This window comes from Hetaerina americana, unplaced genomic scaffold (assembly GCF_022747635.1).
Source record: "Hetaerina americana unplaced genomic scaffold, ioHetAmer1.1.p SCAF_5, whole genome shotgun sequence".
NCBI classification, from domain to species: domain Eukaryota; kingdom Metazoa; phylum Arthropoda; class Insecta; order Odonata; family Calopterygidae; genus Hetaerina; species Hetaerina americana.
This window is the reverse complement of record NW_027287095.1, coordinates 64,295,099-64,311,607: the sequence shown is the minus strand read 5'-3', so window position 1 is coordinate 64,311,607 and position 16,509 is coordinate 64,295,099. Positions and strand designations below refer to the sequence as shown.

Sequence of the window (16,509 nt, the reverse complement as noted above, 5' to 3'; positions counted from 1 at the left end):
CCATTTTAGGAGAAGCGAGGAAATTAAGGTTGGAGTATCCTCTAGAAATACGTACTTATCTTTGCAAGAATATTTAAAAATACATCAGGTTCGTTGAAAAAGAGGACCTAATGGTCTCGCTTTCACGAGAAAAACTGAAAATTTTCCTTCTTTTTGGATTGGAACCCGTGTTAGGATAGATTGAGACAATGAAGTATCGAATAAAAATTGGGAAAGTAATCGAAGCTAATTAGCGCATGATGTCGTTCCATATCGCTGCCCATTGAAAATCATTCGGCTCTTTTTGTCTTGCAACATCAATTTCCCAATAATTTTTCCGTCTTTAAGTATGATATGGTCTATTTGCGATGTTTCCTAGGTCGCATTTGTATCCAACTTTGTTAAGATAACCTGAAACACTGTCCTTATTAAAACTCGACAAGATTTAACGGCATGTAAAATCACGACCAGGGTGATAAGATGGACCCAAATTTTGTTTTTTGGACGTGGAAATAAAATGAATGAAGATTAAGAGGCTTCTGCCAAGTGGGTTGTGTAGAAAATAATTATAAAATAAATTGGACGGAGAGTTAGATTTAGGATTGGCAGACTTGTTTCAAATAGGGCTCAATAATAGTAGATACATTACCTGTATATGGGTAAAATCCGAAGAAGGCAGACAAATATGGATGAAGAAATTTTGTGAAGTGGTATTGAAGGCCCTGAAAGATGGCAGAATTTTATTCGTAGATAAGCAGGGATCGAGAAGGAAGAAATTAGACTGTTTTTAATGTTTAAAGAAAAATAGGAAGTACGAACTGAAGAAGGAAATATTTAAGGGCAAGCCTAAAGAAGTCCACGAGATATTGAACACTTGTTGGGACCGTCTCGGGACTTAGAATTACTCCAGGGAGTAGATATATAAAGATGAGTGTAAAATAATGTGAAAAGTATAGTGACCTACCAATACAAAACAAATTGCTGGGTATGAAAATGGAAGGGAGAGAGTTTCCTTAAGACCTCCGAGAGAGGGAACAAAAGTTGATGCAGTGCATACCGAATGGCAACGGAATGTTGGAGCCTAAGATTTATAAGGGAGAACGTTGACGAAGCAAGGTGATTGAAGAAAAGAATAAGCACGTTGGAAGGGGCGAATTATTATTTTTGGTAGTCTGCCGTATGGGATGGGTTCTGGATGGACACCGGCTGATCATCGCTACACTTCCCAATTCCATTCCAAAGGATTCAACCTAAAACCCCATATATAAACCCAGTTCTACAGTCATGAATACTTTATATCTCTCTTCATTCCGCATTATATTCTACGTCTACGTGTAGGCTTATTCTTGTTACCTCATTGCTTATGCTTATTTGCTCTTGCAATATGCTTGTATGCTTATTCTTGCTTATGCTTGTATGTACTCCCATGGACTCCACTGACGTAATTGAAGGGTTGTGCGAGAGATGGGAAGAGGAAATATAGATATTTTAGGTTTATGCGACGTGAGGTGGAAGGGTAGTGGGGATTACTGGAGTGATAGTTATAGAATAATATACAGCGGCGGGGACGAGAGCCAACGAGGGATTGCCATAATATTAAATAAAAAGGTAGGAAGGAGCGTAGTCAACATAGAACAAGTAACGGTCAGAAAATTACATGTAGAGATAAAAGCAGAACCAACGAACTTGGTCATTTTTCAGGTATACATGCCGCCGAGCAACCATAAAGAGGAGGAAGTCCATAGGATATACGATCAGTTAAGAGGACATAATCGCGTGTTTTCCTGCAGGAAAACATTTGATAGTGATGGGGGATTGGAATGCGACGGTAGGCGAATGAGGAGATGGTGATGAGGTGGGGGACTATGGTTAAGGCGCGAGGAATGACTGCGGGGAGAAAGCAATTTTGTTCTGCAGGAGACAGGGGTAATTCATCACCAACACTTGGTTCAGACACCACAAAAGGCGCAGGTATACATGGAAAATGCCAGGTGACTCGGAAAGGTATCAGCTAGATTATATCCTGGTTAGACACAGGTTGAGGAACAGTGTGATACATTCGCACAGCTTCCCGGGAGCGGATGCCGACTCTGACCACAATTTAGTTGTTATGAAGTGTAGAATCCGTTTCTAAAAGATAAGACAGGGGCGGCGGTTTAGGAAATGGTATGTAGAAGCATTATCTGGATTGACAAGGAAGGAGTATCAGCAGGCTGTAGAAAAAGTCATGGAGGATGGTAAAGAGCTAAGTACTATCGAAGAAAAATGGGAATGTATCAAGAAAGGGATATCGAAAGCCGCAAAAGAAACTATGGGAACCGTTAATGGGAAAAGGAACACGAAACCATGGGTCACGGGCGATATGATTACCAAGACAGATAAGAGAATAAAAGGGAAGAATGTTAACGCAGAGTTAGGCAAAAGGAAGTACAATGAGTTAAATAATAAATTTAGACGGGTAACAAATAAGCAAAATAAGCATGGTGGAAGACGCAGTGCAAGAATATGGAAAGTTTGCAAGGAAAGGTGGAATTGGTGCGCTATACAGCAAGGTTAAATCACTATTGGGAAGTAAGAAGGAAATATCTGTGCTAACAGTTAGGGATAAAGATCCAAGAGAGATGGAAGGAATATTTAGAAGAAATGTATGGTAAAGAACTTAGCACAATAGGATTAGACATAGAAAAGGGACATCACGTAGAGGAAGAAAGCTTAGGTCCAGGTATACTCGACGATGAGATACTAAGGGCATTAAGAATCTCCCTTATATCAAATAAGGCCGCGGGAGTAGACCACATTCCTGCGGAACTACTAAATGATTTAGGAAAATGTGTGAGGAAGAGGCTATATGGACTGATTCGTAGTATCTATGAGGAAGAAGTATGGCCGAAAGGCTTTGTGAGATTAGTGTTAGTTCCTATTTCGAAAAAGGTAAGGCTATATAATGTGAGGACTACAGAACAATACGTTTGATATCCCACGCAGCTAAATTGTTCTCAGGATCATAAACAAAAGGATAGAGAGCCGGGCAAATGATTAGTTGGGGGGGATCAGTTTGAGTTTAGTAAGGGGAGAGGTACGCGTGATGCCACTGCAGTAATGAGATCACTAATCGAGAGGAGTATAGAATACAATCAGGACGTATTTTCCTGTTTTGTAGATTTCGAAAAAGCGTTTGATAGAGTAAATTGGGAAAAACTAATGAGTATATTGCAGAAAATAGGAATAGATTGGATGGACAGGAGGCTAATCCACATCCTGTGCAAGTCTCAAACTGCTCAGGTACGAGTGGGGAATGGAGAGTCCGGATGGGCAATGTTAGGAAGAGGTGTAAGGCAGGGTTGCCCATTATCACCGGTAGTGTTCAACATATATGTATGTGGAGGGAATGATTAAAGAGCCAAGGGAAGAACTGGAGGTAGTAATGAAAGTCGGAGGAGAATTCGTAAAATCAGTTTTAGATCAGACGATCAAGCTTTAGTTTGTCAGTCATCCAATGGGTTTCAAGCATTACTGAGTGAATTGGAAATTCAGTGCGATAGATATGGGATGAGAATCAATATTAATAAAGCAAAGGTTATCCCATTTTCTAGATAGAAAAAGGTAAAGCTTAACATTAAAACAGGACGGAAAAAACTATAGCAGGTAGAATAGTGTATGTATCTCGGAAGTGTATTGGACCAACATGATCAAAGTAGTAGGGACATAAGGGGAAGTAATGCGCTAGGTAAATAGACTATCACAAGGAGGGAGTTGATGATAGGGACGTTGAGTAAGGAGTTTAAGAAAAGACTCGTTAAAACTTTAACATGGAGCGTACTTATGTGCAACGTGGAAACGTGGTAATTGAACCAGGAGGATAGACGTACATTGGAGGCTTTTGAGATGTGGGCGTGGAAAAGAATGGAGAAGGTGAAATACTCCGAAAGGAAAGCAAATGAGGAAGTACTATGTATGGAGGTCAAGGAGAGGGGTTTTTCGGAAGAAATCCTTAGGAGGCAAGAAAAATGAATGGAGGGCGTATTGATCAGCAGTTGGATGTTGATGACTGTAATAGAGGGGAGAATTTTAGGCAAATATGGAAAGGGCAGGAACAAGATAGGGATGTTGGACGGGATGAAAGGAAGAAGGAAGTACACAGAGATGAAGAGGGACTTGATGTAGAGTAGGTTGCTGAATTGTGTTTTATTAGAAGTCTCAAAATATTAATTTGGTAGCGGTAACCATCTAAATCTGCCCTAATTGGTAGATTACTTAATAATATATATATATATATATATATATATATATATATATATATATATATATATATATATATATATCTGCTAAATCTGCCCTAATTGGTAGATTACTTAATTATATATATATACATATATGTGTAATAGTTCGACTGTTTGGAGATATATGGCACAGGTTTTTCATATAATAAAACGAGCGATCGATTTTTGCCTTCCAAACCAGAAACTTTCCTTAAAATAAAGTATGTGAATACTTCATTTTTTTAATTCCCTCGGATTGACGCCGGAAATTGCGCCGCCATATATGTGCGTTAGAATAAAAATAAGACAAAAGTGGGCTTCGTTCATCCTGTCCCGTGTTTTAAATCGAAAACCTCTTTGGCCACCGGTGATACGGTACTACAAATGGCTTTCCGCTGTGTCGTTCGCAGCGAAATTGTTTTCGCGGACCCGACAATGCAAACGATGGCCCCGAAGGGAGGCAATTTCACGGGAACAAAGGAGCACCGGGGGCCGAAAGGGGTTTTCGGATACGTCCATTCACGACCCGAGGAGATTTATGCCTCCGCGTTAAGATCGTTAGTGAACCCGCCCTCGGTTGGCCTGTGCGCTGGGTGGAGTTTTATGGTTGACTCGGGAATTCTCCCGACTGCCTCGCGGGCCTCGACGCGACCGGTCAGTGTTTCCTACTTGGCGTGGAGCGTGGCCGTACCGAACGAAAAACATTTCCCTTGGACTCCCTCGAAGGCATCACGCCGCAGATATCTATTCCAGAAAACCGTGACGGACCAGTGGAACCCGAGGGTTGGGTGAGACGCCTTTTCGTGTTCGGACGCATGCCGAGAGGTTGAAATATCTGCTTCCTGGTAACAGTGTCGATGGGAAAGGCAGGGTGGGGGATGAATGGTTATGGAGAAATGTGGGATCGGTGGGATCTCACGTCATCGATATCGGAAATGCCATTATGCTTTCCACACGATTAGAAAATGAATATACTGGTGAGGCTAGCTTCCATGATACAAGACCCATAACACGAAATTGTGGTGAAATAAAGATCTAAAATTCTTGTTACGCACACGAGAGTGAAATTGAAAAAAAATACTATAGATTTTTCGTAAACCATAATGAGAAGTGGTAGTGCTTACTTCCGTCCAAATATATATCATTCTTTTAGTGCTATTATATTCCAAATAAGAAATGTTAGGCTAGTGGGTAAATAGCTCGGCGGGATGAACTTCTCGCATCAAAAAGAATATTATCCTCACCTATAAACCATCCTTCATTTAGATCTTCTACTTTAGTGTTCTCTTGGGAAAAATAATAAGGGAGAGATAAGTGGAACGGCTAAAAAGATGCTTAACTAACTTTACTATCATTTTACTCAATGTCATCACATATGGAAATGTTATCGGCCATTATACCAAGAAAGAATGGACACTTTTCATAGAAGCCTCTTTGGTTTAGTTTGGCCGAAAAACTAATGGATGAACGCATTAAAAGATTGTTAAGGAGGTGGCATCGCGAATTCAAGTATAATATATAATTTCTAGCAAATTTCCTATATATGTAGCCCTAATGCATTCTAATAAATGAGTATGATAAAACAGGGCCTTAACGAGTTAGTTTTCACAGAACTTGATTTGAAAATTCTGAATCGTATACATGCTCTTCCTTATATGGAAAAATGGAAGATAACCAACAGAGATATTATGGATTAATGGTGCAGATATGCATGTCATTCTTACGTAAAACTGATTTAATGCCCGAAATTATATATGTACTAGTTGTAGTATTTACATTACCTGATAACCTTCTTTTGATATTAATTAATTAATAGGATAAAAGAGCCAAAATACTATTGCTTAAAAAATGGTGCCTCATGGAGAGTTTGACATACTATATGCTGTGGAGGAAGTTTAAATATTAATAAGACCCTAAGATTGCTTAAAAACTATATTAAATTCAAATATGTTTACTTTATACACATGAATGGGTGTAAAGCATTGTTGTCACTCGTTGATACATGAACTAAGGTAGCTCATTAACTCGTAGTAGCAGTTTTAGGGGAGGTGACCGACAGCTAAAGTCATTTGCGCTATTAGCGTTGGTTGGGAAAGAAAGGGTGGAGAGAGACCCGGTGTCTGTATTAGCCTACTTTTGTCGAAAGGAGCCAACAGGTACGCAGTTTAACGTCCCATCCGACGGACGTCGTACTCACTCAAAGTGCTCTCCACAAATCACCTCAATTAGGGGTCGGGATGCAGCTGAAAAAAATCTGCTGCCTCCGAAATTCGAACCCGGAACCTCACGGGAGAAAGCCATACCTTAGCTATCGCACCATCCCTTTTCCCCCACATGAACTTATTAAGTAACGATCCAACTTTCTCATGACTAAGAATATTTAAATAGAGATCCTAAAGCAGAACAGCGTCCATTAAACAATTAAAGAATATGAGAGAGGCTAAATTAGCATGCAGGGTCTGGTAAGTGTGGAAAGGAAAAGTAAAAATTATTACATTCGCTGAAATAACTTTAAGATGAGGCTATTTTTGGATTTGGTAACCCTGAAAGGGAGCGGCGTGATATACCGAATTTAGGGAAAGACTGGGGATTTTCATTACGGGAAGAATAAGTTGAAAGGGATTTAATGTGGAGTGTGTGGGAGGGAGAAATAATCCTTTACTTCAGTTACTCATAAAAAACCAAATATTATACTCGCCTCCCCAAGAGAATATAAGTTGTCGGGTGATGGATGCCAAATTGGATGAGCTAAAACCGATCTAAGTGTGCCTTCATTGAACGGCGGGAAGATATGCAGGCGTTTCCTTCAATAAATTGTCACCTTTTCCACGTAACCTCAAGGAAATTAAGAATGTCTTCTCAAGAGCAATCAATTCGATTTAATAACCAGAGCGGCAGTTGACGAAGGGAATGTTGAATATTTCCAAGGTTCACCGCATTTTAAGAACGAACACTACTAGGGGGAATCCTTTTATAATATAGATAGATAATAAACTAACTAATCACTTCAAACTTTTCATCGATTTGCTCAGGTTTTGATGCTAACATGAACATTAGATGGGGTTGGAAGAAGTCACCCGCTGATGTTTAGCATCGAAACCATTGACGTATCATAATACAAAAAAATTAATGTACCATTATTATAAATCTCTTCTCAATCTCCATTTTCATCGAACTTTCGAAAAAGGAGTCAAGGTGGCTTTATCTGGTTTTCTTATGATATATTTATGCATATTATATCTAATTATGACATTCTCCATGCGAAAACTTTTATTTCAATGTTTCCGTTCGATCTGTTTCTTTGTTTTGAAGGACTATTCGCAAAACTTGTTCCTTTGCTGTAAACAAATAAGTCTTCAGTCATTAATACATAAGCCTTCATATTCCACTCAGGCTGGATCATTCACAGTGAAATAGAAACTTTTATTTCTTAAAGGTTTGCTACGAGTTCATAAAATTTAAAAACTGTCTAATCTGGGACCTAAGAATGTCATGGACTCCAAGATTTAGGTTTTGAATTACTCAAGACACGAAAATGTCAAGACCTTGAGGTGTCTAAAGAAGCTAAATATGTGCATTCATCAAGGAAACATTCTAAATCGCCAATTATTTCAGTACATTCCTACAGGTAGTAGTAATAGAACTCCTCCGGGTCCATCGCAAAGTATTATTATCGTTTTAATGGTTAAATTTTTAAATAATTTGCAATAACCACAAACACTTTTATACTCATTTCAAAACGGGTTCCAGTATGCTGGCAAAATACTACTCGGTTGGCAAGCACTGTGAAGCTTGAATATTTTTAATGGGAACACTATAGCTTTGGTATGGACATACTAACCTTCTCTACATTTCTAAGCCACATCTAAAAACACTACGTGATACCTTGCACTCCTGTTACCCATTCTTCAATTCGTCATACTTCTTGCCTCCATTAATATCCTCACGAACATTATTTTCCACCCCATCCTCACCTATCCAACATATTCTACTCAATTAAATATCTGTAACATTACCCATTGCCAATAAAAATGCTCTACATCCGATTTCTAGACTTAAAATTTTTCCCAAAGACTTCCTTTCCTCCCCTACCATGCCTAATACTCCTTCATTTGTTTCATCCGGGACATTGATAAAAATTTCAACTTTTATCTTATTTTTCCCGTCTTGAAATATTGAAAGTTGATATCTTCGTTATTTTATTCCACGAGCACCACAGGTGTCCGTGCGCCCAGAGATTCCAATAAGGCAACCTTGATTTATCACCGTACGATTTCTCAGGAGATGGTACATTTCAGGATACGCAATTCGCATGCCCTACGTATAACACGAACATTCTACTTTATAATTAATAAATAGAAGTGTTTCTCAGTGGACGGGCGGGATGATAACGTAAGTTTCAAAGAAAAAACGAAATAAATAAATTTAATTGCTTTATAATCGGAAATTTTCCCCATCTGCCTTCGTATGAAAATTGCAGGGTTCAATTAACCACGAGAAATGTCACCTTTGGGTACTGTGATTGGAAGTAGATCATAATAACTGAGGTATATAATAACTGAACAATGAGGTTACTAATAACAGAATAATACCAATAAAATAATTTTACCATTTTTGAATCAAACTTTCTTAGGATTCGTTAACAATTTCTCCGGAAGAACCTATAGGACATACGTCATTATATGTATTACAATCAATTTGATACTTTTTTCCCCTTAAACGGAAATTGCCGAAGCAGAAATGTGCATGGTACCTTTTCTATTTCAGACATCGTTCAAAGCCGTATTTCTATCGCCTAGCTACACTAAAAAGCTTACCACAAATTACGTTTTCCGAAATGCTGGCATATCTTGTATTCTTGCTAAACTGCTTTACTCTCAAAGAGATTTCGGATGTTTACCTCTAGACCCGACCGCGCATCTCAAAAGGAGAAAGAGCAACCAAAAGTTACGAATGGCCAATAAATTTGCATTTCTTTGTGGGTTGTCATGATGGGGTTGGTGCAAGCAGAACATTAACGGGCTGAGAAGGTTTATGTTTGATGCATAGAGACTCATTTGTGAAGCCCTTCCAAATATTTGAAAATAGACTAATAAATATTTAGAGCGATCTAGCAAAACACTCCGCTTGAAAATATATGAACAGTCTAATTTATAGCACATGAAAGAGCATTATTTCTTGTATTAATATTTTAACATACCGTTGCTCTAATACGAGCAAATATTCTATGAATGAATGTCATTAGCATGCATAAAAATCTCGTCTCGAAAACGGCTCTACGAATTTGCATACACCATAATACCTTTCTATTGAGTCCATCATTATATTCTATATGTTAAGAAAAGACTCGTTAAAACTTTAATATGGAGCTTAGTTATGTGCAGCGCGGAAACGTGGTCATTGAAGCAGGATGATAGACGTAGACTGGAGGCTTTTTTGGGTGTGGAGAAGGATGGAGAAGGTGAAATGGACAGAGAAGAAAACAAATGAGGAAGTACTTGGTATGGTGGGCGAAGAGAGGGGTATGTTGGGAGAAATCCTATGGAGGCAGGAAAAGTGGATGAAGGGGGTATTGACCGGCAGTGGGATGTTGAAGACTGTAATAGAGGGGAGAATGTTAGGCAAACGAAAAAAGGGAAGGAACAGGATAGGGATGTTGGACGGGATGAAGGGAGGAAGAAAGTACTCAGAGATGAAGAGGGACCTGATACAGACTAGGAGACTGGATTTTGTGTTTTGTTAGAAGTCTCAAAATATTTATTTGGTAGATGTGTTCATCCAAATTCTACCCTATCCAGTAGGTTTTATGCTTGCTCTATGTTAACTGCGCTTCTTCCTACCTCTTTATTCAATATTATGGCAGGCTATATGAGGTAATATAGGTTTCCCTGCAGGAAGTCACGCGATTATGTCCTCTTAACTGTTCGTATATCCTATGGACTTCTTCCTCTTTATGGTTGCTCGGCGGCATGTATACCTGAACAATGACCAAGTTCGTTGGTTCTGATTTTATCTCTACGAGTAATATGTAATCCATTGCTCGTTCTATGTTGACTACACTTCTTCCTATCTCTTTATTCAATATCATGGCAACCCCTCGTTGGCTCACGTCGCATAGACCTAAAATATCTATATTTCCTCTTCCCATCTCTCACTTAATATTAATTTTCCTCTCCTTAACATTGTCCTAACAATCCAAGTTTCTATTCTAACTAATTTGGTCTTCTTCTTCTGCGTCGTCTGTCCTGCTTCTGTCGGTTTTCTTTTTCAAGGGTTTCGTGAGATGACGAGCGAGGAAGCCTTACCTCTCCCGCTGCCGGGCACGACACACGGCCGATTGGGCCGAGTGCCGTAGTTACCAGGACTCATATTCTCTATATTTTCCATCATTATTTCTTTGGGAATAATAGTTGAGGTGGTTTCCCGTTGTCTTCCTCAATAGTGACTTTAACGTGACACCATCACTCAATGGCCGCCTCCTAGGGTCAGACGCCTTTGCAGACGCATAACTGAGGAACCGACGCTTGGGAACTCTAACTGAAGGGAAATATTTTTACAATTTACAGAAAGAGTAGTTATGTTCGATTTTGATGCGAGTAAGTAAATGAAGAGAGGACCCTGTTCTGTTACGTCTTAAGAAGTTAAGCAATGTTTAAAAATAATAATTTATAGGGGATCGAAATGTTGCGGAGAGGGCCCGAGTTCAAATCCAGGGCGGTGTTGCATATATTTCAGTGGTATCCCTACTTGAGGTGCTTTGTGAAGGGCACTTTGAGTGAGTGTGTTGTCCGTCGGATGGGACGTTAAACTGCGGACCCCTTGGCGCCTTTCGTAAAGAGTAGGCTAATGCCGACGCCTGGTTTTCTTTCCACCCTTCATCCTCAACTGTCCATCCCTAATGGCGCAAATGACGTCAGCTGTCGGTCGCCTACTAATAATTGATAGAGGTGTATGGATGTGCTGATAATTTTTTAATGCAGGGGTTTTAATGAAATGAGGTTAATTTACCGTCTTTTGGTGCGAAAAAATGATGTTTTGCTCGGTCTTAACATTTGGAAAATAAAGGAGAATGTTAAAAACTTAATGGGGTAAATGTTTTGTATAAAAAGAAGTCTTGCATTTTGAATTAAATAATAGTGGAAACCCATCTTTCGGGGCACTGATATTGAAAATAGAGCAAAAGATGAATAAATGGAAAAATAAAAAGATGGAACGATGCCGATAACATAAATGTTTCTGTGCAAATATTTTGTCCTCAAAAATTTTAATGAAATATATAAACACAGTAATCAACCCGAAGGTCGGTTTAGTAGGTGATGTTAGAGTTCACCCAGTTCTAAGCCCTATACGGCATGCGGTATTCACACATCAGGGTAGGGGGGCCAGTTCCTTTCCCTGTGACGGTTGTGGCTTCCCAGGTAGATCTGTTACCCAAAAAAATCACGTAGCTGGGGTGGATCTGCAGGTGCCTAGAGAGGCTTGCCCGGAAATCGAATCCGGGCTCTCCAGGTCAACGCTCTTTCCCTTGACTACTGCGACCCACAAATAAATATATATTAACATTTAATTATGTTTAAGTGTTCTTACTCCGATGCAGACAAAATAACAATGGTAATTATTCTTTGCCTCGAGGATGGAATCTCAATGCTTCTATATTTTCCTTATTATTGTTGATTTAAAATATTTTAACTTATAATAACGCTCCCCAGAAATAATACAACAAATATTTGCACGGACTGTTATTTTAACAGTCACCTCCCATTTAACGAACAAACATCCACGTTCTGGCAGAGAGAAAAACGTCGCTCATCGAGAGAAAATATTACCAAGATAATCTAAGATACCCTAGAACGTATTATTGACATTGCATACTAAATTTTACCTATGAAAATGAGTGAACTCAAGCACATAAAATGTTTAAAAAAATACAATTCATACATGTATCTTTGATTCAGTTTGTTTCAGAAAGAGGGGAAAAAATGGTAAATGGTCAAAATTGTAGAAATAATGAAAGTTGCCGCTTTATTTTTCACTTTCCGCTAAAATATCTTCAAGTGGAATATGAAATTGAAGTTTACGCAATAAACATACATGTTATCTGTGACTATTTAGAGATAAAACTAATATAGAGAGTTAATTAAAAAAATAAACAGAAATAACATTTTTATTTCTCGGAAACTGTAAATGATATAAACACACTCTGCACATGTTAGTCCTTAGGCTTCCGCCTTGATATTAAGTAAAATTGACCTCCATTTTTCGGGTATTTAGCTCGTAAATTGATTTCGTGGACAAAGGTTACGCTGGTGTTCCGTCGAGCGTCTTCAGGTCAAAAGTGTTGGATTGAATTTTGGACTGCGTTTACGTAAGGTGCGGGATATGCCTAGATATTAAAGTTCACTCAGAGTTTGCTCGAAAAAAAGAAAGTCCCCTGAATTTCGATTACAGAAAACGCCAAAAGCAGCTTACTCGCCTGAGTGTCTCTTTCACACTCGACTACGGCAGGCTTTTTATCCCTTCATACTCTAGTAGCATGGAAATTGACCTTACCAGAGAGACAAAGAAGTGGATTCATAGTCATTAAGAAAAATTGTCGTCTTATGTCCTATATTTCTCCAGCGCTGAATACCTTTTCATGACCACTAGAATTTAATTCCCGTTGCAAACACAACATGTACGTTAACATATACAGACGATGTTAAGGGCTTAATTGATCCTTGAGGAATTTCAAGTGTAGAGTTTTCTATGATTTTGTGGACAGTACGAACGCACTTTGGTTAAGAACAACGTTTCTATCTAACGTGCAAGGACGACCAGTTCTATTCCACCTGCATATGTAACAATTTTTTTATGAATGTTCTCTACCACTCGTAAGTTCGTCAATGGCGAGGCAGCTCTGCGCTCAACGGCGAATTCACTTTAAACCATACAATTCACAAACTGCAGCATACAAAACGAATTCCCCTCCGACTTCGGCATTTTACTATAAACAATATAGGAGCCGATGTGTGGATTTGAATGAATATTATCGGCGGTATTTTAAAATGTTAAACCTTCTTCCATTCAATGATAGGCAGAATATGTTACTAGATTTTTCAGTTTCTTTGAAATATTCATTTTAAAATCTGCTCTTTCTATTTGAATAACTTTGTATTCAGATTTGATTAGCAGATGGAGGTCGACACAAAATTTCCAGCCAGTGGTCAGTGAGATTGTAGAGAAAATTTCTGAAAGGATTTGGCATAGCATTTGATTAAATTGATGACATTGAAAGTTTGTTGCGTTAAAAGTTTTTATTGATTGAATGAAGTATTAGAAATACATTACACTCAGAACAAGGCATTAAAGTAATTTAAAGAGTGTGATATGGATATTTTTATACATTTATGCATGAAAATCTGGGGAAAAATATGAATAACCTAATTAATACTATCGATATATGTGATATGCATCATTTGGTTCACGCAAATATGCACATTATATGTATGAATTAATAATTATGACTTAAATCTTTTGAACTGTTATTATGGTGATTTGAGACAAAAAGATTGTTAAAATTATAAATTACATTGAGATTGAATAATTTGAATTGCCGATTTTAATAAATTCAAGAAAAAAGTTTGGTAATCAATAAGTTATAAAAATAGTGCAACTTTTCAAAGATTTTTATTTACGTCAAAAAATTAATTCGAATTAATTTAAATTTGGAAAAATAAAATTGACTTTCAAAAATAGAAACAATACATGCCTATTGATTCAACTAAAAGGTTCATTCATGTAAATAATGCGACAATAATCCAAAGTTTCATTTTTGGGTGTTAAATATATCAATTCGGGACTTAGTTGACTTTACTAATTGGTGTGTCAATCTTTTATCCTTTTTGTAAAAAATATTATTATTAATAAAAGAATCACGTCAATATTCTAAGGAACCATCGGTGCAAGAGACTAACTGAATAATTTATTGCATTTGCTTATGACACATTCAGCAATTATCATATGTCATCGAAGAAAAAGTCAGACACGTTTAATAATTGAATTGAGAAATCATATCAAATTGAGAAAATATAAAAAATATACCCTCATTTATAATGCTCATTCAAAAGACGAACGACTTTAAGGGTTAGAAAGAGGATATGAATGTACACCAGAAACGGTCACTCTGCCAAAATGGAAACGAAATTCGTACAACAATTCATAAAAAAACTCTTCTATTCGTTTGGCACACAGCCGAATCCGGATTGATAATACAATCCTTACCGTATCCGAACCACTTTCTGAATCCGATTGCTATTTAATTTCCTACTTTCTCCGGATTCAAATTCGGTTATTTCGATATAACTGTGCTACCCCAGAAAAGAAATTGGGTGGAAAAAGTAATCGAAAAATATTTTTAGCATTGAATTTCATTGGAACATTTTGGCAGGAGCGCTTGGTTTTCCGTTAGCTACTTACAGAGAAGCAATCTCATATTTTATCTGTCTCGAATCATTTCAATGTTTTAAGTTGGATGTAAAAACTTAAAATAGAGACCTAGTCAACTGTGTAGGATTATAAGATGATTTGGAATTGAATCAACGAAAACATTTTTACGGAAACGTTTGGTAGCTACTATAGGAACAGTATTGGTGACAAACTTGCTATTTGGGGAAATTTTTAACGATATGAAAATATCCTACTCCGAGAGAGTGATCGCTAAGCTAAATATAATATTTCTTTCAATTACTAAAATGGTGAATTTAACAAAAGTAAACGAAGAATTTCTTACTCGCGTCAAGTGTACATAAGAAAGGTTTAAGGCATCAAAGTAGTTGAAAGGCAAAAGTTGACAAATACCTGTAATTTCTTATATTTAAAGCTGAGTAAAAACATTTACGACTGGGAAGTCTTCGCAAAAAATTGCTGGTCAGCTTTTGCTCATTAGTGCGTACGGGCCTAGTTCACAGAAGCTGAATGTATCTGAGAGTTGTGTTAAAAAGATGTGTCCCATTTCAATATTAATGAGCACAGTTTTCTTAAACATGGATCGGACAAGACTGTCCTTTCCAACCGCGTAGACTTTCCAATCCTCAAAAATAGTTTTTGAAAATATGCTATCTATCAAACTGATAGGTTGCCATGATTATGACATTTCAATTAGGTACAAAATTTGTAATTGATTTAAATGGAATAAATAATCTTGGAAAGAATCACACATTGGGAAGAGGAAACAGTTTATTACTTTATTATTACTAATCATATCACTTGGGCTTCTTTGATGTGAACATTTATTGAAATGAGATACATATAATATGAAACGTTTTTTTACAGAAATATTCTTCTTTGAGATAAGCACTCCTTTTCAAATCCCATTGGATATGCCGAAAGGATGGAAATGTCTACGAAAACATAATGGTGGAAACCTTTTCATGCATGTAAATTTTTCGGAGAAAAAATCTTCCAATCCCTTCACGCTCTGTTCATTATACGTTCATTATTAAGTAGACACACTTTGTATACGTTTCGGTAGCGCTTTGGAGGTTTTCTTTGGCCCCAAGATTTCGCGCGAAGGAAGGGGAGAGAAAAGGGTTGGCAGGAGGGGAGGATGGACCGGTAGTGATCGGAAGGCTTATCGTACACGTCCCGGACTAATGGCGTTGGGACATTGGTCGGACATACTCGGAAGTTCGCTTACCTTGTAGATAGTAAGTGAGTTTACACATCGCTTCCCCGTACAGCCAAAGGCGGTGAACTGACTGTCCAACGGCCATAGGCATGCAGATGAAGGTCACTAGCAGGTCAGCCACGGAAAGGTTCACCAGGAAGTAGTTGGTCACGCTGTTGCCCAAAACGACGACCATAGAAGGAAGAAAAAGAGGAGCCGTTTAGATCTTGATCAAATACTGAAGACACATATGAACACCTGAATGCTTTTTTGACGATAATTTACTTGCTAATTATTATTGTCTATACGAGTCACCTTAAAGTAAACGACATACATTTGCAGCTTATTACAGTCTAGGTTCAAATTTTTGTTCTTCATAAGAGTTTTTTCTAGGCATTTCATTCTCTAGTGGCGGAAATTGCGGTTGTCGATCGAAATGGCCTCTGACCTTTCGGCGTTTTTATTTAAGATTTGCGCAATTAATGATAACTCGCGTAATGAATGATGCTAATCGCTATCATCAATCATCCCAATTAGCGATAACATCAAGTTTGATGATACTAGTTGCACTAGTTTGTCAGCCAGCAAAGAGGTTGCAAATATTGCTGATGAAAGCCAGTGCGATAG

General features: G+C 37.9%; 1 protein-coding gene across 1 annotated transcript in view; it reads right to left on the bottom strand.

The window, feature by feature from the left end:
* LOC139694087 (orexin receptor type 2-like) overlaps positions 1 to 16,078 on the bottom strand; it is an 87,892-nt gene extending 71,814 nt beyond the window's left edge. The window contains exon 1 of the mRNA XM_071592512.1: positions 15,913 to 16,078. Within this exon, the coding sequence (XP_071448613.1) occupies positions 15,913 to 16,078 (166 nt within the window). The remainder of the gene's footprint in view (positions 1 to 15,912) is intronic.
* Positions 16,079 to 16,509: the final 431 nt, after the last annotated feature.